At 43.6% G+C, this 25,216-nt stretch overlaps 1 protein-coding gene across 1 annotated transcript; it reads right to left on the bottom strand.

Annotated features, from left to right (window-relative positions):
- Window positions 1-1,460: 1,460 nt before the first annotated feature.
- Window positions 1,461-20,373, bottom strand: SPMIP10 (sperm microtubule inner protein 10). Its single transcript, XM_073577361.1, has 3 exons — window positions 19,991-20,373; window positions 7,629-7,737; window positions 1,461-1,854 (listed from the first exon to the last, which is right to left on the bottom strand). The coding sequence occupies exons 1-3, from the start codon at window positions 20,173-20,175 to the stop codon at window positions 1,633-1,635; spliced, it is 516 nt and encodes a 171-aa protein (XP_073433462.1). The 5' UTR covers window positions 20,176-20,373; the 3' UTR covers window positions 1,461-1,632.
- Window positions 20,374-25,216: the final 4,843 nt, after the last annotated feature.

The following is a 25,216-nucleotide window of genomic DNA, read 5'->3' on the forward strand; positions in this document are numbered from 1 at the left end:
GGAGACACACTTTCTTCTAATGGGAACATCTTTGTCATGAGGCCCTCAAGTACATCTGTTGAAAGGGTTACTGGGTGCGTGTTACTTTGGTGCGGGGCAGGCCTTGCATTCAATGCCTAGGCTAACAGTATGGGAGACACACTTTCTTCTAATGGGAACATTTTTGTCATGAGGCCCTCAAATACATCTGTTGAAAAGGTTATTGGGGTGCGTGTTACTTTGGTTCAGGCCTTGCAGTCAATGCATAGGCAAACAGTATGGGAGATCCACTTTCTTATGGGAATATTTTTGTCATGAGGCCCTCCTGTATGTCTCGTCAAAGGGGTATCGGGGTGCATCCTAATTTTTGGCAGCCCAGTCACTCATTGCATAGGCAATAACAGTATAGGAGACCCACTGTTTAATAATGGCCCTTTAAGAATAGTAATGCCGACTGATGACCTTAGAAAAATAGGTTTTTCCTTCATAAATGAAACAGGATGTGTCCGATGAAGTGTCACACACCACATGGCCAGCTAAGGTTGTTAAATGTTAAAATGACATTTCCCAGTGAATGCATTTGTCTTGGTTGAAAGCAATGGTAAAGTTGAAAACCGCATCAAAAACACTACGTGTGAACATAGCCCAAGTGGTGGAGGTACATTTTTTGGGGGGTTATTTATTTTGCCTTACATACAAATTATTACCCTGGAAAGGATGTTCCTTAACATATTTCCCTGGAAAATCCATTTTAGTTTTGTTTTTGTATGTTTTAGTGTGCGCCTGTAAAAGTGGCGTCACACTCTGACAACATTGGTCAGAGCAGTGACCTAGGAGTCAGAAATGCTTCCAGGGGTCTTCCCCATGATGTTCCCGTGTCATTGGAGTACTGTTCCCATCGATTTCAGACGTTTTTAGACCCTAAAAGGACCCCCGGGGGGTTTGGGGTAAAAATGCTCAGTTTTCCCATAGACTTAGTGATTTGGATACAAAATGATTTCCAAAACTTTAATCATCCCAAGGAGCACTGTGCAAGCGATCATATTGACATGGAAGGAGTATCATACCACTGGCCCAAACGGCGCACTCTTCCATGCTGCAAGCAGCACTGAAGTTAGCTGGGATCATGACCTAACAGTGTGCCTCAGTGATCCGGCCAGTTTCAGAGCAGTGTTTACAAGCTCCATTGTAAAGAGCATGTAAGCACTGCACATATTCTATAACCTAGGCAATAAGCAGTGAATGCTAAATTTATCCCCTTCCTTGAGACCAGAGAAGATTTTTAATAGCAAATAAATTGCAAAGTTGCTTTTTTTTACAAGAACATTCTAAAATGTACCCATTAATGAACATGAAAGTAACCCTTTAACCTTTGTTTTTCACATTTACATAGATTTAGAATCAATTTAATTTTGACCAGTCTTAATTATTCCTTTCATATGAAGTAGACACTTTAACAAGAAGATGCTTGAATACATGGGTCTTTTTGTTGTGTGCTTTTATTAGCCACAATGACAGTATATGTTGGGTATGGACAGACAAAGAAACATGCTGATCGCTGCAGATTGTGAAACAAAAGGAATGGGAAGATTACAGTGTAGGCCAGTGGTTGGGGCCTCTGGGTCATTCAATAGAAGGTAGGAAACAATGCCTCTATTGGTATGATCTAAGCATTCTAGTTTTCTGGTTAATCATGTAACTCTGGTATCTGGACAAAGGAGAGTGCAAAGGGAAATCTGTCATCCGATGTTGTGATGGGACTTTCATCTTCTCCATGATGATGTGATGTTCTTCTCCATGACATAGCCTTTCTTTGTTCTGCAAAAACAGGCTCTCTTCCTGAGGGCCTCTGTACAGCCCGGCCAGATCTGCGTGCTAGAGGAAATCACTTATTGATTCTCAGAGAAATAATGCCGACACCTCTTATAATATATTGGTTGGTAAGGCTACTTTAACATATTATTAAGGTCATTGTGTTGGGAATCCCTTGGATCAGATGAAAATACAATTTTAATGAGTCTATTTTTAAGGAGTGAAAGGTAATTACCAACTATGGAAGATTAATAGCAGCTCTGCCACAGGACTCAGTCAGTAAATAACCAATGCGGGTTTCTCAGGGCCCCGTTCAATGGTAATCACAGTCATTGTCTCCTCAGTACATCAGCAAATGTATTTTACTTTTTATACCGTGTGAATTGTTTATTTTATTCGTACTGTTATACAAAACATCTGTATTAACCTTATAAAAAATAATTGGTAACAAAAAATTGGACAGGATCGAAGAGTGAACTTGGCATCTATATATATAAGAGGCATCGTGATTACTCGCTAATCCCGCCCCCTGCACAGTAGCTCCGCCCCCACATCACCACACATAATCCGGCCCCCACCCCATTGCCACACACAATCCCGCCCCCACCACATTACCACACACAATCCCGCCCCCCACCACTTTACCACACACAATCCGGCCCCCACACCACATCACCCCACACAATCCTGTCCCCCCACCACATCACCACACATAATCCCACCCCCCCACCACATCCCAACACACAATGCCGTCCCCCCACCACATCACCACACACAATCCCGCCCCCCACCACATCACCACGCATAATCCCGCCCCGCCCACCACATCACCACACATAATCCCGCCCCACCCACCACATCACCACACATAATCCCGCCCCACCCACCACATCACCACACATAATCCTGCCCTCCCACATCACCACACATAATCCCGCCCCCCCACCACATCACCACACATAATCCCGCCCCCACCACATCACCACACATAAACCCGCCCCCCACCACATCACCACACATAATCCCGCCCCCCCACCACATCACCACACATAATTCACCACACATAATCCCGCCCCCCACCACATCACCACACATAATCCCGTCCCCCCACCACATCACCACACATAATCCCGTCCCCCCACCACATCACCACACATAATCCCGCCCCCCACCACATCACCACACATAATCCCACCCCCCTACCACATCAACACACATAATCCCGCCGCCACCACATTACCACACATAATCCCGCCCCCACCACATTACCACACATAATCCCGCCCCCCCACATTACCACACGAGGCTCCGTCCCCCCACATTACCACACGAGGCTCTGTCCCCACACATTGCCACACGAGGCTCCGTTCCTACACATTACCACACGAGGCTCCGTTCCCCCACATTACCACACAAGGCTCCGTCCCCACACATTACCACATGAGGCTCCGTCCCCACACATTACCACACGAGGCTCCGTTCCCCCACATTACCAACACGAGGCTCCGCCCCCGCACATTACTACATGAGGCTCCGTCCCCACACATTACCACACGAGGCTCCGTCCCCCCACATTACCACACGAGGCTCCGTCCCCACACATTACCACACGAGGCTCTGTTCCCTCACATTACCACACAAGGCTCCGTCCCCACACATTACCACACGAGGCTCCGTCCCCACAAATTACCACACGAGGCTCCTTCCCCCCACATTACCACACGAGGCTCCGTCCCCACACATTACCACACGAGGCTGCGTCCCCACACATTACCACACGAGGCTACGTCCCCACACATTACCACACGAGGCTCCATCCCCGCACATTACCACACGAGGCTCCGTCCCCACACATTACCACACGAGGCTCCATCCCCACACATTACCACACGAGGCTCCGTCCCCACACATTACCACAAGAGGCTCCGTCCCCCCACATTACCACACGAGGTTCTGTCCCCCCACATTACCACACGAGGCTCCGTTCCCACACATTACCACATGAGGCTGCGTCCCCACACATTACCACACGAGGCTCTGTCCCCACACATTACCACACGAGGCTCCGTCCTCACACACTAACACATGAGGCTCCATCCCCCCACATTACCACACGAGGCTCCATCCCCACACATTACCAAATGAGGCTACGTCCTCACACATTACCACATGAGGCTGCATCCCCACACATTACCACACGAGGCTCCGTCCCCACACATTACCACACGAGGCTCCATCCCCCCACATTACCACACGAGGCTCCGTCCCCACACATTACCACACAAGGCTACGTCCTCACACATTACCACATGAGGCTGCGTCCCCACACATTACCACATGAGGCTCAGTCCCCACACATTACCACACGAGGCTCCGTCCTCACACATTAACACACGAGGCTCCGTCCCCCCACATTATCACACGAGGCTCTGTCCCCACACATTACCACACGAGGCTCCGTTCCCTCACATTACCACATGAGGCTCCGTCCCCCACATTACCACACGAGGCTCCGTCCCCCACATTACCACACGAGGCTCTGTCCCCACTCACTACCACACAAGTCTCCGTCCCCACACATTACCACACGAGGCTCCGCCCCCCCACATTACCACACGAGGCTCCGTCCCTCCACATTACCACACGAGGCTCTGTCCCCACACATTACCACACGAGGTTCCGTCCTCACACATTAACACACGAGGCTCCGCCCCCCCACATTACCACATGAGGCTCCGTCCCTGCACATTACCACACGAAGTTCTGTCTCCACACATTACCACACGAGGCTCCGTCCTCACACATTACCACACGAGGCTCTGTCCCCACACATTACCACACGAGACTCCGTTCCCCCACATTACCACGAGGCTCCGTCCCCCCACATTACCACACGAGGCTGCGTCCCCACACATTACCACACGAGGCTCCGTCCCCACACATTACCACACGAGGCTCCGCCCCCATACATTATCACACGAGGCTACGTCCTCACACATTACCACACGAGGCTCCGCCCCCCACATTACCACACGAGGCTCCATCCCCCCACATTACCACACAAGACTCCGTCCCCACACATTACCACATGAGGCTCCGCCCCCTCACATTATCACACGAGGCTACGTCCCCACACATTACCACACGAGGCTCCGCCCCCCCACATTACCACACGAGGCTCCGTCCCCCCACATTACCACACGAGGCTCCGTCCCCACACATTACCACACAAGGCTCCGTCCCCACACATTACCACACGAGGCTCCTTCCCCACACATTACCACACGAGGCTCCGCCCCCCCACATTATCACATGCAGCACTTCCTTTCTATGTAATTCAACCACTTCAGCTAAGATAAACGAACATTTAATTGTGTTTACAGAGAAATTTTAACTTAATTTGTTTCGTTATGAAATTTGTTTAGATGCTGGAATGAATAAAAAACGCACATCTTACTGAATCCAGTTTGTTTTTGATTTTACACTGTGAATAAAATGTATCATTAGTATTATTCAGATTTGTAATGATTATTATTGTTATTAACTTCATTTTAATTTAATTTACCACCTGCGTAAGCGCTATTGAATGTTGTCATTATTTACTTTAGTGTAATCACCAGCAGCGTTAATTAGATAGCAATGAGCGTGCCGAGCGTTAGCTGGCTGGAAACAGCTAGTAAAATAATATAAGACCTATTACTGATCTGATGATTTGACGATATCCATATCCATGTAACCGCTGCAGCCAATTACTGATCGCAGATGGTAATTTTTGTTGCATTACAAATCATTGTAGCTTACTAGGAATCACACAATTTGTAATGTTAAAGGGAACCTGTCACCTGATTCATGCTGCCCAAACTACGAACAGCATGAATCAGAGATTGGCTGCACGGTTGTAGCCAGGTATATTTTTCTATGTTATCTCTCTGCTGTTTCAGAGAAAATATAATTTGAAGACAGTATGAAGTTTGAAGCTCCCAGCAGGCTTTTCCCAGTGCTGCTCGACGTGATTGGCAGCTCTCTATCTATGTATGTGGCGACTTGCAAAGTCAGGCGTCACAAATGCCTGTGAACTCTGATGGCATGAGATGCCAGATCTTCAGTCATTTTTACATGTATACATGTAATTAGTGTAAGGGCTATTTTGCAGTCTATTGGGTAACTGCCCCTACAGAAGAACAACTAGCCCAGGAGAAGAAATCCTGCGCCCCTGGGATTGAGTGATGCTGGAGATTAAAGGGAATCTGTCATCCTTTTTTTCGACTCTTTGCTGCCGGCACCGCCATCAGGGGCTTATCTACAGCATTCTGTAATGCTGTAAATAAGCCCGATGTAACCTGAAAGATAAGAAAACGGAGTTAGATTATACTCACCCGGGTGCGGTCCTGTCCGATGGGTGTCGCCGTCTGGTCTGGCGCCTCCCATCTTCATACGATGCCGTCCTCTTATTTTCTTCCTGTTGTGGCTCCTGCGCAGGCGCACTGCTCTGCCCTATTGAGGGCAGAGCAGAGTCCTGCAGTGCGCAAGCGCCGGGAGAGGTCAGAGAGGTCCGGCGCCTGCGCACTGCGGTATTCTGCTCTGCCCTCAACAGAATAGAGCAGTGTGCCTGCGCCGGAGCCACGACAGGAAGGAAAGAAGAGGACGGCATCGTATGAAGATGGGAGGCGTCGGACCGGACCGCGACACCCATCGAACCGGACCACCCCCTCTCCGGTGAGTATAATCTAACTCTTTTTTCTTATCTTTCAAGTTACATCGGGGGCTTATCTACAGCATTACAGAATGCTGTAGATAAGCCCCTGATGTCGGTACCGGCAGCAAAGAGTCGAAAAAAGGGCGACAGATTCCCTTTAAAGAGGCCAGCCTGTGCCTTTGATGTCGTTGCTGTCGGGACTGCAGCAAAATCTGTGCAGCCTAATGGGACATAGTGTCAAGGTCCAGATTGAGAGGAGAGGTTTTAGTGGACGTATAGTGCTATATGCAGTGGGAGTGAGGAGAGCTGCTACACATTGACAGAAAAGAGCCGGGATCATCACACCATGGGGTTCTGTTGGCTCAGTGTACTGAATAACTTTGAAGAGCTGTAATCATCATCATAAACTGCTCCAGTAAAAGTGATTTTTTTTCCCTGTTGCAACTGAGGTCTGGACATGCTGATTGTGCGTCCCTTCCACAACATTCCCCTTTTGATTCTGCTAAAGCCAGCTCGCCGCCGTGAAGACCGTGACCGTTTGCAACCGTTATGCCCTGGCTTGGTGGAGGTCGACCCAGACATGTGCACACGGAAGAAACCTGTCAGTCAACTAGAGCGGTGCAGATAGAAGATGGCTGGGGACGGCGTTAGACTAGTCCCTTTTTGTCCCTATGGTACCCAGCTGGATCTTCAGACTCTATATTTCTCGGAGAAGAATATATGTGGCTGCAATCATTCAGGCAGGCTTTGATTCCTGCTGTCCATAGTCTGGGCAGCATGGAACAGATGACAGGTTTCCTCTAAAACACAACAAAAAAAAATACAACTAAAAACCATAGATACTGCAACATGTTTAGGGTACATTCACATGTGTGGTAAAAATGAGGAAATGGTAAATACTGCTGCGGAGTGGGTGAAAGACAGAGGAGACCACTTGAGCAGTGGCATCAGAAAAGCGGAGGAATCAATAACCCATCTTTTTTAATTTTACGACATTCTCTACTTTTTGTAGACAACCAATTCCATCTCTTCTCTATATTAAAAGTATAAAAAAAACTTTAAAAGTAAAAAGCTATCTTAACCTTCAATATGCAAAATACAAAATAAGTAAATAAAAATGTATTGGGTTCTTGCTTTTCACCCTTGTAATTAGCTTCCTGTTCACCATGTCTTGCTTCCAGGGCATCACATAACGCATGGGGATAATTGGATGTCTCCTGGAGAACTCAGATACATGTGAGTGAGCGAGTCTGTAGAAAAATGGGGTAGTATTAATTAGATCTGATAGTGTGCTTTACACCAAATTTTATATGGGCTCATGTGCTTCATTTAGAAATTTCTTGTCGTAAATTGCATACATGAAGAGCGAACATTGCAGCTGTGTATAAAGTCTTATCTGTTCATCATTGATACATGTATATTTTGCAGCAGAGCAAATTAATTCTTAGATTGTAATGTTTGAGCAATCATTTGATAACAATTGTCCTTTTCAGTTTTTAAATAATTCATTTGTCATCATTGCATTTATGGCCAGCTTTAGGAGCCTTACATTGCTCATATCATCATTAGTCATCACATTCATTTCAGTGACGCACAATATTAAGCCTATTATACAGTACGGTGCAAAATTTCAGGCAGGTGTGGAAAAAATGATGTGATGTAACAATGCTTTAAAAGAAATAGAAGTGTTCATTAACAAAGTACAAAGTCAATGAGCAAAAGAGAAATCTAAACTTAGATTGTAAGCTTGCGAGCAGGGCCCTCATTCCTATTGGTATCCGTTTTGATCTATGTGTTTATTGCTATGCTATGCTATAATGTCTATTGTCTGCAAAAGTCCCCTCTATAATGTAAAGTGCTGCGGAATATGTTGGCGCTATAGAAATAAAATTATTATTATTAAACTTAATATTTGGTGTGACAAATCTTTGCCTTTAAAACAGCATCAGTTATTCTGGGTAAACTTGCATACAGTTTTTGAGCTTGGCAGGGAGGCTGTTACAAATATCTTGGAGAACTAATTACAGATCTTCTGTGGATATTTTCCCCCAAAATAAGCCCTAGCATGATTTTACAGGATTTTTAATGTATGCTTCAAATATAAGCACTACTCCAAAAGTAAGAGGAGGGGGTAACTAGTAAATTGACCAGAGCCACCACTCTCTTATGGGCCCACAGCGTTTCTATTGTGAGGTTAAGGCAGCTTAAAGACCTTTGGTGTCATTATGGTTATGTGACCATGATGTCACCAAAGGTCCTTTATCTGCAGGAGTCTATAAGAAATGAAGTGGAGACAGGCTGGTATGTACCGTATGTGCAGTATCTGTGTATATAGTTGTGTGAAAAATAGTTTGCCCCTTTCCTGATTTCCTATTCTTTTCCATGTTTGTCACACTTAAATATTTCAGATCACCAAAAAAATGTAAATATTAGATAAAAATAACACAAGTAAACACAAAATGCAATTTTTAAGTGAAAGGTACTCAGGCCAGATTACTGTCAAAATTGTTCTCAATCAAGAAATCACTTAAATAGGACCTGGCTGACAAAGCAAAGGAGACCAAAAGCTCCTAAAAAAACGAGACATCATGCCTCTATCCAGTGAAACTCTAGAACAAATGAGAAACAAAGTAATTGAGATCTATCAGTCTGGAAAAGGTTATAAAGCCATTTCACGAGATTTGGGACTCCAGCAAACCACAGTGAGAGCCATTATCCACAAATGGAAAACATGAAACAGTGGTGAGCCTTCCCAAGAGTGGCCAGCCAGCCAAAATTACTCCAAGAGCGCTGCAATGACTCATCCAAAAGGTTACAAAAGACCCCACATCAACATCCAAACAACTGCAGACTTCATTTGCCTCAGTTAGGGTCAGTGTTCATGATGCCACCATAAGAAAGAGACTAGGCAAAAATGGCCTGCATGACAGAGTTCCAAGACAAAAACCTCTGCTGAGCAATAACATAAAGGCTTATCTCAGTTTTGACAGAAAACATCTTGATGATCCTCAAGACTTTAGGGAGAATACTTTGTGGACTGACAAAAGTTGATCTTTTTGGAAGGTGTATGTCCCATTATATCTGGTGTAGAAGTAACACAGCATTTCAGAAAAGGAACATCATACCAACAGCAAAATATTGTCATGGTAGTGTGATGGTCTGGGGCTGTTTTGTTGTTTCATGGCCTGGAAGACTTGCTGTGGCAAATGGCCATGAATTCTGCTGTCTACTAAAACATTCTGAAGGATTAAGAAAAACAAAATTGAGATGTTGGAGTGGCCTAGTCAAAGTGCTGACCTTAATCCGATTGAGATGCTGTGGCATGACCTTAAAACGGCAGTTCATGCTCAGAAACCCTCCAATGTGGCTGAATTACAGTAATTCTGCAAAGATGAGAGGACCAAAATTCCTACAAAATTCACTTTTTCACAAAAGCCTCTGTAGGTTTTGGTTTTCCTTTTTCCTTAATAATAAAGAACATCATTTAAAAACTGGAATTTATGCTTAGTGATGGGCAAACACCTGGATGTTCAGGTTTGGCGGATCCGGCCGAACATTTCAAAAAAGTTTGTGTCACAATCCATTATTGGATCTGTGGGAGATCTAGCTTCTCAGATTAAAACTTTTTCCTTTCAGGCCATCGGGGGTTAATGTCAGTTTCTTTCCCCACTGGCCTGCTGGTGTAATTGTATTGCTGGTGCGTTTACTGATGTGGGTGGTGACCACTCCCACATCCTTTAAAAGGTCACCTGATGCATCAGTTGACTGTCGGTGTTTGTTCATTCTAAAGCGACCGAGCTGGAGACAGGAGCTTCCTGGGTGCAGTGGTGCTTCAGCTTCAAACGTTGCATCTGGTGTCTCTATCCTGCTGTGCAGTGCTTTGCAGCAGAGAAAAGCTAAGTTGTACTTTTGTTACCTTGTCCCTTTGGTGTCTGTCACGTCCCCCCTGTGTTTCTTACCTGCAGTGGTGCGGCTAGTGCCTGTCACCCGCCAGTGCACTAGCTAGGGCAGTTTTAGGTGACATTTTAGGGATGAGGTATCCTGATGTCGGCAGGGGGAAGGACCTGCAAAGGGAGTTAGGTTATAACAGGGGCAGGCTCAGGTTGGAGCTCAGGAGGTGACCGTCCCTGATTCCCTATTGTCAGGGCCTCCCTCTGCTTTATTTCATCAGCATTGTGTTGTTTTGTGCTGTTAGGTGACCGACTAACCATTGGGTCATGTCACACCGGGTCAGTCACATTGTGACAGTTTGGTTCGGATACCAGAACAGTACCCGGACCCCATCCGCATGAATGGGGGCCCAAACATAAGTTGTTTACCATACTGTCATCTGGATGACAACACGGCAAACATTGCCTTTGATCGGTGGTAAGATTGTTACCAGTGGCCAGACAGCTGCAGTTCCCTTGCTGTCAGATGACAGCATGAGACAGCAGCTGTGACCAGCGGCAAAAAGTTTACCTCCGTTCACAGAGGCGTCGGATGATGAGAGAGTACTACTCCTATGCCTACTGCTACAAATAACAGCAAGAGCAGGTGGCAACTGAAGGGAATATTCATCAACCAACTTCTGCGCTATAAATTTAAAAAAAATGAACTCACTGAGCTCAGCGCTGCACCGTGACTTTTTTCACAGTGCTAGCGGCGATCTTACTGAGGCCACTGCAGTTCATCGGTCCAGCTCACACTGAAGTGAGCTGGGAATGCAGCTTTAGTGACCTGTGGTAATCTTGATGACATCACTGCTAGTCACTGACGCTGCGCTCACAGCAGCTCATTCTCCCGTGGTTTTCAGCCTATGCTATCACATCTTGGCACCATCCAAGATGAAAAGCAATTTTTGCAAAAATGTATTACAGCATGGGATAGTATGTCAGACAGATGAGGGATATTGTTGTTTTTTATTTTTGCTTTTTAACAGGAGACCAGGGCATTAATGGAATGGGCATAATGTGAGTATAAGGCTATGTGCACACGTATGCAGAAAATTTCTGCATAAAAACCGGACTCCTTCCCAGAAAATGCGCGTTTTTGCTAAGATTTTTGCGCATTTTTGCCGCGATTTTTGAAGCACGTCCCCAGACACATAGAAAATAGCTAGAAATGTGGAATTTTCCACGAAATTAATGAGCATGCTGCGTTTCTTTTACCGCGAAGCGTTTTTTTGCGGAACAAAATGCATCAATATGCACAAAATGTGCAAAATGCATTAAAATGAATGGGAAGCTTCTTTTAAGCGTTTTTTGAGTGGATTTTTTGGTAAATCCGCAGGAAAAATGCAAAAAAAAAATGCTGTGTATGTTTTTAAATAACTTTGTAAAATGGTGTGTATTTTTATTTAAAACAAAGGACTTTATTCTTGGTGATTTTACTGATCATATGACTATGGGGTTAGTAATGGAGAGGTGTCTTATAAACACCTCTCCATTACAAACTGCTGGGCTTGATGTCACCTGAAAATACAAAGATGAACCCCACAAATATGAACCCCTGAAGAGCAAGGCAGGCAAAACGCCAGAATTGACGCATCTAATAGATATCCCTTTTCTGGGGAGGCTGTAGGCTGCTATTTTTAGGCTGGGAGGGGCTGGAAGGGGCCAATATCCATGGCCCCTTACCAGTCTGACAATACCAGCCCCCAGCTGTCTGCTTTAGCTTAGCTGGTCGTTAAAATGGGGGGGCCCAAGCCGTTTTTTAAATTATTTATTTAAATTTTTAAAAAACCGGCATGGGGACAACTCTATTTTTGACAGCCAACCATGATAAAGCTGACAGCTAAGGGTTGCATCCCACAACTGTCAGTTTCACCATGCTTGTTATCAAAAATAGATCTTTAAAAGGTATTTATTTATAGTGCAGGCTCCAGCTGATGAATACTCCCATCAGCCGCCACCTGCTCTCGCTGTAGTAGTAGTAGGCATAGCACTCACATCATCCAATGCCTCTGTGACCGTAGATAACCTTTTTACGGCCGATCACTGCGGATGGCTGTGAGATGAACTGCAGTTCTTAGAACCGCCAGTGTTTTTCATGCTGTCATGCAGATGACAATGTGGCAAACATTCCATGTTAGAGGTGCTGAACCCAAACAATAACACAGACTTTCTGGAGAAGTCTGTGTTCAAGGTCCGTGCCCGCACAGTAGGTGTTCGGTACGGACCCCGTACATTACTGTTTGAGTTCGCCCATCACTACTTGTGTCATCTTTCTCTAATATTTTAATTTGTTTGGTGATCTGAAACATTTAAGTGTGACAAACATGCAAAAGAATAGGAAATCAGAAAGGGGGCAAACACTTTTTCACATAACTATACGTGTGTATGTGCAATGCATATGTGTGTATACATGTGCAAGTGGTGTGTGTGTGATGACATGATTATATTTGAATAAATGTCTTATTTTTTCCATGAACAACAACATTTATTCTTGAAGAAAAAAATCAACATCTCATGAAAGCTTTAACCCATCATTAGCAGCAAAAAATAATATAAGACCCTGTCTTAGTAGGCTTGTACAAATTCTGCAGTTTTTCCATGTTTCTCTATGTAATCTCAGACATACTAGATAATGATGAGAACAGAGCTCTGTGGGGGCCAAATCATCACTTTCAGGACTTCTTATTGAAGATAAGTTCCAAATGATATTGGTTGTATGTTTGGGGTTGTTGTCCTGCTACAGAATAAATTTGGAGCCCGTCAGATGTCTTCTTGATGGTGTAGCAATTAAGTATATGCTTACATTTCTATTTCTCAGCATTGAAGACACCTTTAATCTTGACCAAATCCCCAACATCATTTGCTGAAATGTAGCTTCAAACTTTAAAGGAACATCAACCATACTTCCCTGTTGGCCTTAAATCCATTTTGAAGGTATGATTTTTGGTCGCCATTCTTCCATGAAAACAACTTCTGGCCAAAGAGTAGATTATTGTAGCTGGGTCAGACTGATTTAGTTCCGAGCTGATGGCAACACTGAACATCTTCCAATTTTGATAGAAATAAGCATGATGTGTCTTTCCTCTGCTACACTGATTCTCCTTCACCGACTATGTCTATGGTCCTCAATGCTGCCCATTTCTTGTTGCTTCTTCTTTTCTTTAAAAACTTTTCATGGAAGATACCTTGTTGATACAGCAACTATCTTGTGTTTTGTAGCTGTGCTCAGTCTTGCTATGGTGTATAACCTGTACCATGAAACAGTGTTCCACAATCTCATCTTTATAGCAGAGTTGTTCCTCACTTAGATGTAAGTCTCCTTTACAGCTATTTCTGTTTCAGTTAAAGGGAATCTGACAGTAGGATCATCCCTCCTAAACCATCTAAATGGGCTTGTAGCTCACATAAAGTTGAATAAAATGACACCTTGATATCTGCAGTCCTATGGGCTGGACACTGATCTCCCTGAGAATCTACCTCTGCGGATTATTGTAAGTAAAAAGGGGGAGTTACCAGTGTGACATGTAATGACTGATGCTTTACTCTAATAATCACACACAGTTCTGTAGTGAATTCATAACTAACACAGCACAGCAGATGTGAACTTTGTTTAACCCCTTAGCGACCGCCAATACGCCTTTTAATGGCGGTATTTATCTGTACTAAAACCACAGCGCAGCTAATTCACTGCGCTGTGGAGAAAGTGAATAGCGCCCCCCCAGTGTTGGATTTTCTCCGGGGTCTTGGCTGCCGGGGGTAGCCGAGACCCCAGAGAACATGAATCGGTCAGTTTTTCCCGACCCCGCTTTTGCGATCGCCGTTATTAACCCTATAACGGCGACCGCAAAAAAAGCCGCAATTTTACATTTAATTTCTCTTTCGCACATCAGAGAGAGAAAGAGGGTCCCCGATCCCCCCGGTACCTCTCCGTGGTTCTCTGTCCCCTCCGGTGGTCCTGTGTCCAGCCGGCGTCCTCCGGTGGGCGCCGCCATCTTGGATCCGGGGAAAATGGCGGGCGCAGATTCCATTCATTCATTTTGATCACGATGATAAACTATCATCGCGATCAAAATAAACAAAATAGTACATAACCCCCCCGTTTATCACCCCCTTAGTTAGGCCAACATAACGAAATAAAGAAAATATTTTTTTTTCAGTTTTCCATTAGGGTTAGGGTTAGGGCTAAGGTTAGGGTTGGGCTAGGGTTAGGGTTAGGCTATGGTTAGGGTTGGGCTAGGGTTAAGGTTGGGCTAGGGTTAGAGCTAGGGCTAGGGTTAGGGTTAGAATTAGGGGTAGGGCGAACTAGGATTAGGGTTAGAATTAGGATTAAGGATTAGGGTTGGGATTAAGGATTAGGGTTGGGATTAGGGTTAGGGGTGTGTTGGGGTTAGGGTTGGAGCAAGAATTGAGGGGTTTCCACTATTTACCAACTTTGGGGGTCTAAAAAAATCACTTTTTGTGGAAATAAAAAAGACTTTTTATTTTCACTGCTCTGCGTTTATAAACTTCTGTAAAGTGCTTGGGGGTTCAAAGTGCTCACCACACATCTAGATAAGTTCCTTAGGGGGTCTAATTTCCAAAATTGAGTCGCTTGTGGGGGGATTCCACTGTTTAGGCCCATCAGGGGCTCTGCAAATGCAACATGACGCCCGCAGACCATTCCATCAAAGTCTGCATTCCAAAATGGCACTCCTTCTCTTCCGAGCTCTCCCATGCACCCAAACAGTGGTTCCCCCCACATATGGGGTATCGGCGTACTCAGGACAATTCGCACAGCAACTGTGGGGTATGATTTCTCCTGTTACCCTTGTAAAAATAAAAATTTGGGGGTGAAAAGATCATTTTTGTGGAAAAAAAATGGATTTTTTATTTTCATGGCTCTACATTATAAACTTTTGTGACGCACTTGAAGGTTCAAAGTGCTCACCACACATCTAGATAAGTTCCTTAATGGGTCTAGTTTCCAAAATGGGGTCACTTGTGGGGGCTTTCCACTGTTTAGGCCCATCAGGGGCTCTGCAAACGCAACATGATGCCCGCAGACCATTCCATCAAAGTCTGCATTCCAAAATGTCACTCCTTCCCTTACAAGCTCTCCCATGTGCCCAAACAGTGGTTTACCCCCACATATAAGGTATCAGCGTACTCAGGACAAATCGCACAATAACTGTGGGGGTATGATTTCTCCTGTTACCCTTGTAAAAATAAAAATTTGGGGGCAAAAAGATAATTTTTGTGGAAAAAAATGGATTTCTTATTTTCACGGCTCTACGTTATAAACTTCTGTGAAGCATTTGAAGGTTCAAAGTGCTCACCACACATCTAGATAAGTTCCTTGGGGGGGGTCACTTGTTGGAGGTTTCCACTGTTTAGGCACATTAAGGGCTCTCCGAACGCAACATGGCATCCGATCTCAATTCCAGCCAATTCTGCGTTGAAAAAGTCAAACGGCGCTCCGAGCTTTGCCGTGTGCTGAAAAAGTGGTTTACCCCCACATATGGGGTATCGGCGTATTCAGGAGAAATTGTACAACAAATTTTGTGGTTGATTTTCTCTTTTAACACTTGTGAAAATAAAAAAAATTGGTTCTGAAGTAAAGTTTTTGCAAAAAAAAGTTAAATGTTAATTTTTTCCTTCCACATTGCTTTAGTTCCTGTGAAGCACTTAAAGGGTTAATAAACTTCTTGAATGTGGTATTCAGCACCTTGAGGGGTCTAGTTTTTAGAATGGTGCCACTTTTGGGTATTTTCTGTCATGTACACCCCTCAAAATTACTTTAAATATGATGTGGTCCCTAAAAAAAATGGTTTTGTAAATTTTGTTGTAAAATGAGAAATCGCTGGTCAACTTTTAACCCTTATAACTTCCTAACAAAAAAAAATTTTGCTTCCAAAATTGTGGTGCTGTAAAGTAGACATGTGGGAAATGTTATTTATTAAGAAATTTTTGTGACACATCTCTCTGATTTAAGGGCATAAAAATTTAAAGTTTTAAAATTGCAAAATTTTCGCCATATTTCTGTTTTTTAATAAAAAAGCACAAGACTTATCAAAGAAATTTTACCACTAACATGAAGTACAATATGTCACGAAAAAACAACCTCAGAATCAGCGGGATCCATTAAAGCGTTCCAGAGTTATAACCTCATAAAGGAACAGCGGTCAGAATTGTAAAAATTGGCCTGGTCATTAAGCTGCAAACTGGCTCTGTCGCTAAGGGGTTAATCAAAAACACATTTGCATCAACAGTTGTCCTTTCACAGTGCTTCAGTGTCCATTTTACAGGCAGCCAGTGTGGGGGAAGGGCAGTACAGCAGGCCTGACAGCTTTGTAGGATGACAGTGGCAGAGTGTTTGTAATGAGACAAGTTTCAACTCTGCTGTGCTGCATTTAATATATAATCAGGCACAACTCTGCAGCAGAGCTGCTTACCAGCAATATGAGGGGACAAGCACACTGCTAAATTTTGTAATGAGACAAAGTTCACTTCTGCTGTATTTTGTTAGTTCTGATCTCACTGCACAGCGGTGAGCATGAAGCAAATATCAGCCATTACTTGGTTCACATTGGTAATGCCCCCTTGTATTTAAAATAATCCCCGGAGGCAGATTCTCATGAAAATCAGTGCCCTGGCCAAACATTTTAACAGCTTATTGATATATTAAAAAAAATGGATTTCTTTGGAATTATTGGTGTAAAGCCAATAATCTTGTACTCAACACTAAAAAAACTGCTGAGATGGTTGTGGATTTTAGGAAAGATCAACATGAGATACTTCCAATCTACATCCATGACGAAGTGGTTCTTAGGGTCACAGAGACCAAATTCCTTGGTGTTATCATCTCTCATGATCTTAAATGGGGGAAAAACGTGGATGCTGTTATAAGAAAAGCACAACAGAGGATGTTCTTCCTGCGTCAGCTGAAAAGATATGGTTTGTCTAAGAATCTGCTGATCTTATTCTTTAATGCTGTCATCAGATCTGTGATTTGTTCCTCTCTGATAGTCTGGTATGGGGGAGCCACTGCGCATGACAAACTCCGCTTACAAAGGACTTTCAGAACAGCAGAGAGAATTATAGGCTCCCCCCTGCCTAAAATCCAGGATCTTTATGATAAGAGTATTCGATCCCACGCATTGAAAATTTCATCCGATCCCTCTCACCCGGGACACTCCTCATTCCAACTACTCCCTTCAGGACGTCGCTTCAGAGTCCCCAAATGCAGTACCAACCGCCATATGAACAGCTTCTATCCACTCTCTGTTCAACAATTAAATCGTCATGTGTAGACTATATACTGTATCTGTCTTGTTAGATGTTACTTGTTGTATCTGTTGTTATATATTATGTTGCCTCTTTGCCACAAAGAATTCCTTGTATATATGTAATATGTACTTGGCGATAATAAATTTGATTGATTGATTGATTGAATAAGATATCGTATAGCCAGTATCTATGTATCATTTTATTCACCTTTCTTTAACTTGCACTCCTTTTGCATATGAAAATGATGATCAATATCACATGTTTGGTATTATTGGTTACTCATACACATGACTATAATCCTACAAACTTCCTGACTTTGTGTAAGTATACTTAGAAGAAATTATGCTGTTTTGAAGACAAAGTGGTGGCCCCACCAAATATTGAATTAAATTAGATTTCACTTTTGTTCATTCACTTTGCGTTTTGGTCACTAATAAAAATAAACTATTAACACTTTTTGGAAGCATTGTTATTTTTCAGCATTTTCCATTTCTGCCTAAAACATTTGCATACTGTGTGTATCACTAGAAATACTGTAGCATATACTGTAATCTCAGATGGTAACTCTCCGCATGCAGTGTATTAAATGAACTATTAAACCAGCAAGAATTAGGAGGGGACCACACGACGAAGAGTAACATGACAGCAGTTCTCATACAAGCTGTGCAACCCTTGTACAACTTGTGTATGAATTGCTGTCATGTGACTCTTTTTGAGCTGTTGAGATCTTGTGAATAAAACACCCGAGCCTCAGTTGTGTGCTACTTGCATTGAAGTCTATGGCAAGTAAGTCCCAGGCTATTGGCGGAGACAATATTCGTATATCTGATACATTGGAAACATTTGCGACTCTGTCACAGGTTACAATGTGATACCATTAATAATCATTAGCTATGATGCAACAATGTGAAACTGTGATCTTAAGGGGAATCTGTCAGAAGGTTTTTGCTACTTCATTTGAGAGCTGCATAATGTAGGAAAAGAAACCCTGATTTCAAAGATGCATCGCTTAGTTTACTGGGTGCAGAAATTGTGACGGAATCAGAGTTTTTAGATGTAGCAGAACTCAAAAGCTCACCCCGCCCACTCCACAGCTTTCTATATACTTACCTATTGACGATGAGCTGCTTATCAGAGGAGGGGGAGTGGTCTGACCAGCAGCCACATGAGCTATAGTCCAGGCAGTGATATTCTGTTAATCATTTATTGTATTGAAACAACAGCACACAACCTAATAAGTGACACATCCCTGAAATATGTGTCTCAATCCCTACCTCCTGCTGTCCTCAGATTACATAGCAAAAACCTGCTTAAAGATTCCCTTTAAGGTTGCAGGACACACGTTGCAGTGTAGCCCTGACCATCTTAGAACACTATATATAATAACAAAAAAAAGTCATTAACTGATACTCTGACACTCTGGTTTTGAAGTTTCCACCAATCTCCAGTTTCTGCTGCAGCAGTGACATCCTGACCCACAGACATGTGACTCCTGCATGCAATCACTGGCTGTGGTGGGTCATTACTGTAGGTATCACTAATTCATATAAATTATATAAATGTAGGACAAGGCCAGCATCTCTCCAGAATTAAAATAATGCACAGGTGCCCACATGCCATGAACAATATACAAACTATATACTAAAAAAGGCATCAGCACACAGTACATAATCTCCATTATCGCTAAATACATAAAAATAAAAGGTAATACAAATATACAAGCCATCCAACCACGACAAGTTGACCTCACGGATCCCATCTCTTCCCCAGCGCATGTGAAGCCTTTGTGTAAAGAGAGGCATGACTCAGGAGGGCTAGGGTTTATACATGAGATACCCTTTGCTGTGTTTGGATGGCTTATACAATTTTTGATAAAAAATGTAACAAAATATCTCACAGTATTATGTATCAATAGTGGAATTCATGTATTCATTGATTGCAGTGCACTGATGTATTTTGTTAGTATGAGCAAACTGAAAAATATTGATGTGAACCAAGAAGAGCTGGAACTGAAGCGGTAGAAAATCAGTAAGGAGACCACGCTTTCCTATGTTATTTTAAAATAACGTGTTTTCACCATATTTTTCTTGGCCAGAAAACACTTTTAAAACCAACAGATTATTTTAGTTTGACGTAACAATTATTATGAAGAATCGTTTGACTATATACTAGTATTCATCTATGTAAAATATACACTAATTTACTTTGTTCTAAAAGGATTTACAATTAATTCATTAGAAAACAAAGTAAAAAATATACAGAAAAGAATAGAAAAGGCCAATAATGCAAGTGTTGCCTTTACCCTTTTATGTCGGTGATGGTTGATACCGAGACCATGGTGCCAGGATTCTGCTTGTATTCACTTGGTTCCTTTAAGTCACTCAGGTCTTGTGTTGGCCGCTTCTCATTGCTGATTACAATGCTTTTATTTGGATTTCTATATTTTTGACTGTTTACACTCTCACATCGGCTGCAAACCTCTGACATTGCCGGAATGGTAATCGGCGTGGCAGTGGCCTTCCCCACCCTGTTATCTTGATACAGTATGATACTTTGCTGCAGTCTGACGCTGTGCTGAGATTTACAGTAATTTCTACAAAGCTGCCCCCTTTACTTTGTCTTTGAAGCTGCTTCCCTCTGCTTATACCTTCGGTCTCGTTCCCTTTCTTCTCTCATCCTTCCCTTACTTAGTTACCGTTGTTGTGATAAACAAGACTGTTCCGTGTACATGTATTCACCTGCACGGTGCGGCCTGTGTGTATCAGAGGTATAGTATTTCCACTCTTTCATCCACACTCCAGCTCTTTGTGACTTTCTTATACAGAGATGGCACAATCATGTTGAATTAATAAACACTGTGATTGAAAAGCAATCTGTCTCCATGTTTTCTTAAAGGGAACCTGTCACACAGTACCACCACATAAAGTACGGCCACCACCATTAGGGTCCGTTTTCCAGCATGCTGGAATGCTATAAAAAAGTTCCCAAACCAGTCTGCGGATCCCCAAAAAAAGCTTTTATTGTTGAATCTATTTTTATTGAAAGAACAAATAAACAGAGGAAACATACAGAATAAGAAAAATATGCAAGTTATACACCTTTCTGTACATCGTTACAGCATAAACAGTTACTTATACATCTATCACATCTATTCAAGATGAAATCTTGTAGTTTCTCAGTAAGATGTGTATTAGTGGTTTGCATACCCCTGTTCCTAACCCACTCTGACTGATTGACCTACACTAGGTAATGGTTCACCCATCTGCATAGGACATACCAAATATTTGTTCCTTATTTCTTATTATCACGCGTGGGTAGGTTCATAGGGCTAAGTGACAGCACATGTGAAAAAGACTTGGGTATACTAATAGATCACAGACTGAATATGAGTCAACAGTGTGATGCAGCAGCAAAAAAGGCAAATGCAATTCTAGGATGTATTAACAGAAGCATACAGTCTAGATCACGTGAAGTCATTATTTCCCTCTACTCCTCTTTGGTCAGACCTCATCTGGAATATTGTGTCCAGTTTTGGGCACCACATTTTAAAAAAGACATCAACAAACTGGAGCAAGTTCAGAAAAGAGCGACCAGAATGGTGACCGGTCTGCAAACCCTGTCTTATGAGGAAAGGTTGCAGGATTTGGGAATGTTTAGTTTGCAAAAGAGAAGACTGAGAGGAGACTTAATAGCTGTCTACAAATATCTAAAGGGCTGTCACATTGTAGAAGGATCAACTTTATTCTCATTTGCACAAGGAAAGACTAGAAGCAATGGGATGAAACTGAATGGGAGGAGACACAGATTAGATATTAGAAAAAACTTTTTGACAGTTAGAGTGATCAATGAGTGGAACAGGCTGCCACGAGAAGTGGTGAGTTCTCCTTCAATGGAAGTCTTCAAACAGAGGCTGGACAGACATCTGACTGGGATAATTTAGCGAATTCTGCTTTGAGCAGGGGGTTGGACCAGTTGGCCCAGGAGGTCCCTTCCAACTCTACAATTCTATGATTCTATGATTCATTAAACGATGTTCGTACTTATTCAGAATTTGTTTTGCATAGTTCAGTAGGGGTGTAATGTGTAAGAAAAGAGAATGTAGGGAGAGAAGAAAGAAGACATAAGAAATTTCAGAATAGAACTTTTAGGGGTAGTAAGGAGAGGAAGGGAGAGAAAAAAGGAGGGGGGGAAGGGATCAGCGGTCCCCAAATCCCGAACCAAACCCTAAGAAGCCACCTCAACCAACTGCGATAACCCAGCTGTTTCTTTAAACAAGATCCAGGGACGCCAGACTCGGGTCAAGCGGGTGCCATCCCCATCCAAATCAGCCATCATCTCCTCCATTCGAAAGATATCTGCAAGTTCCGCCACCCATTCCACCATAGTTGGCGGTGTTACCACTCTCCAGTGGCGAGGAATTACCATACGTGCTGCGGTAATACAAAACCTTAGAAGGCTCCGTTTTTGAGCTGATATGGAACCTGGAAGGATCGAGAGGATAGCAACCTGCGGAGAAGGGGGCACGACATCTCCATTAATTTTTTGATAAGCCAAGAACACTTTCTTCCAGAAGGGTTGGATCATAGCGCACTGCCACCATATATGGTACAGTGTGCCCCTCTCAGTTCCACATCGCCAACAGGTGTCCTCCACTGTCGGAAAAATAGACTTTAATCTAACGGGGGACATATACCATCTGGTCAGTATCTTAAAATTTTTCTCCTGTGCGCTCCCGGCCGGGGACATTTTAAATGTAAATAGGTAGGCCTTACTGAGATCCTCTTCCGAGAATTTACATCCCATCTCCTCCTCCCATGCCCAAACATAACTTGGAGTCACCTCCGAGTTCTCAACTCGGAGCTCCTTATATAAACGAGAGATCAAGTGAGAAGGAGGGTCTTGTTGCTGCAATAAGTTTTCCAATCCTGTCATAGGAGGGCGGGAATCGCAGTTCGCCATATGTCTCTGGATAAACGACCTCAGCTGATTATATTCCATCCAGGAGAGCTTCTCATTGGGAGACTGTTCACGGAGAGTCCCCAAGCTTGGAATGTTTCCTCCCATTAGTATCTGTCCCATACGTAAGTCTGAGCTAATATGCCAGCCTAGAAAACGATTTCTGTAACGCCCTGAGGGGAAGTCCGGGTTACCGAAGAGTGGTGTCAACGGATTCAGGGCACTAATCAATTTTTTCTTAATCTTTATACGATTCCAAAGTCGTAATGTCTCTTGTGCCAAAAATCCAGTCGAACCCACGGAACCGCTCGTAGTAGGATCACAATATCGGATCCAAGGCAGGTGTCTCAAGGGAACACCAAAGGATGTCTGTTCCAGTTGCACCCATTGTTTAGAGCTATAGCTATATTGCCAGTCAAACAGTCGTATCAGTATGGAAGCCCTATGGTAGAGTTCTAAGTCAGGGAGTCCTGCCCCACCTCTGGACTTTGGATTTGTCAAGCTGGTGTATCTTAAACGAGGCCTAGACGCCTGCCAAATAAAGCGGATCATGGCGGACCTAATGGTTTGGAAGAATGTCCTTGGCGGTATGATCGGGAAATAAATATAAAAATCTAGGAAGAACATCCATCTTAAAGGAATTCATCCTACCAAACCATGAGATGTTCTTTCTTCCATATTCTCTTAATCGTTTCAATGTCGAGTCCAGAAGGGGCAAGTAGTTAATTTTATAAAGGTCGGTCATGTCTGTAGGGATTTGTACGCCCAGATATTGAATAGCTCCGTTTTTCCACCAAAAGGGGAAATTCTCCATTATTCTCGTAAGTTCTGTTTGTCCCAAGGATATATTAAGAGCTTCAGTTTTCTGAAAATTAATTTTAAAATTACTGACTGCACCGTATCTTTTAAACTCCTCCATCAACGACGGGAGGGAAATTTGCGGCTGAGTTACGTATAATAGGAGGTCATCTGCATAAAGAGAGACCTTACAATGAACCCGGTCCACCCACAGGCCGTGCACATTGGGGTTCTTCCTAATTGCCATCGCTAAATGTTCCATAACCACTGTATATAGAAGGGGTGAGAGAGGGCACCCCTGTCGTGTGCCGTTTCCGATAGCTATAGGGTCTGACAAAGCGCCATTGATCCTAATTCTCGCCGAGGGGTTGGAATACAGGGCCGCGATCTTTTGTATAAAGCGATTCCCCAGGCCCATCTGTCGTAAGGCCGAAAACATGAATCCCCAACTTACACGGTCAAAGGCTTTCTCCGCGTCAATCGACAACAGTACCATTGGCTTATGTTCTGACCTCGCATGCGCAGTCAGAATGAGGGTCTTGTTTATCCCGTCTCTCGCCTCCCTTCCCCGCACAAACCCCACCTGGTCCGAGTGCACAACCAAAGGCAGAAGAGGAGCCAACCGGTTCGCCAAGATTTTTGCGTAAAGTTTTACGTCTACATTAATGAGTGATATTGGACGGTAGTTGGTCACCACCGTAGGATCTTTTCCCGGTTTCGGGATCACCGCAATAAAAGCCTCCAAGGATTGTGGTACAAAGGAAACATCGCCTGTAATGGAGTTAAAATGTGTGTCATAATAGGACTAAGTTGCTCTCGAAATATCTTATAAAAATGAGGGGAATAACCGTCTGGTCCCGGGCTCTTGCCCGCCGGGGTATTCCGTCTGTATTTAGTATCGGGAGGGCGGTTTCATGTACATAGGACTCAATTTGTGGTTGGGGGTCTACAGGCGATCGAGAGGGGTCTCCCTCGTTTATATTGTATAATGATTGGTAATAGCGCCGCATGATGTCTAAAATTTCGGTTGGGTTTGACGTCGCTTGACCGCGTTGCTTCTGAAGAGAAGGTATGTATGTAGTCTGACCACGCGGATGTAGAAATCTAGCCAGCAGACGTCCACATTTATTAGCTTGACCGTATAACAGGCTTTTAAACCGGTTTCTATAAACGGGACTTTTCGTTTAACAGGGACTTCAGGTCATCTCTACATTTGATCAGGGCAATCTGTGTCTCCGCTCTTAATTCATTCTTATGAGTCGTTTCCAAACATAATATTTTTTCGGTAAGATCCCCAATTTCCTTACTTTTTATGTGCTTCAGACGGGAACCGTGCTTAATAAATATCCCTCTAAGGACACATTTAAGAGTTTCCCATTTGGTTGGCATGGCGGTGTCATCATGTGCGTGGTCTTGTATGAATGTCGATATGGTGGTTTTGACGTCAGCTACACAGGTGGGGTCTTTGAGAAGATTATCGTTCAGTCTCCACGTCCACTGTCGCCTCCCTGAATCAGGGGGGCTAATGTCCAGAAAGACTGGGGCATGGTCCGACCATAAGAAGCTTCCGATAGACGGTTTCAGGTTCCAAGCCAACGCGCAGTGGCAGAGAAGAAAAAAGTCTATTCTGCTGTACGAGTTATGTGGCATGGAGAAGAACGTATAATCTTTCACATTGGGGTTAAGAAGCCGCCAGACATCGGTGAGGTGCAGGTCATGAAGGTCTCTCTTCACAGAGGCCATTTGTCTAAGAGAAAGGTAAGACCTGTCCGCT

The sequence above is a fragment of the Dendrobates tinctorius genome, unplaced genomic scaffold (genome assembly GCF_039654945.1).
Source record: "Dendrobates tinctorius isolate UK_male_01 unplaced genomic scaffold, ASM3965494v1 ptg000003l, whole genome shotgun sequence".
Taxonomy (NCBI): Eukaryota; Metazoa; Chordata; class Amphibia; order Anura; family Dendrobatidae; genus Dendrobates; species Dendrobates tinctorius.

What these genes read in the sequence shown, in the direction of transcription:
- SPMIP10 (XM_073577361.1), bottom strand. Translation starts at nt 20,175, where the DNA reads ATGTCAGAGGTTTGCAGCCGATGTGAGAGTGTAAACAGTCAAAAATAT. An exon ending in ACCATCACCGACATAAAAGG is followed by an intron (nt 7,738 to 19,990) that starts GTAAAGGCAACA and finishes ATTTTTCTACAG; the next exon opens with ACTCGCTCACTCACATGTAT. An exon ending in ACAGGAAGCTAATTACAAGG is followed by an intron (nt 1,855 to 7,628) that starts GTGAAAAGCAAG and finishes GATTTCCTCTAG; the next exon opens with CACGCAGATCTGGCCGGGCT.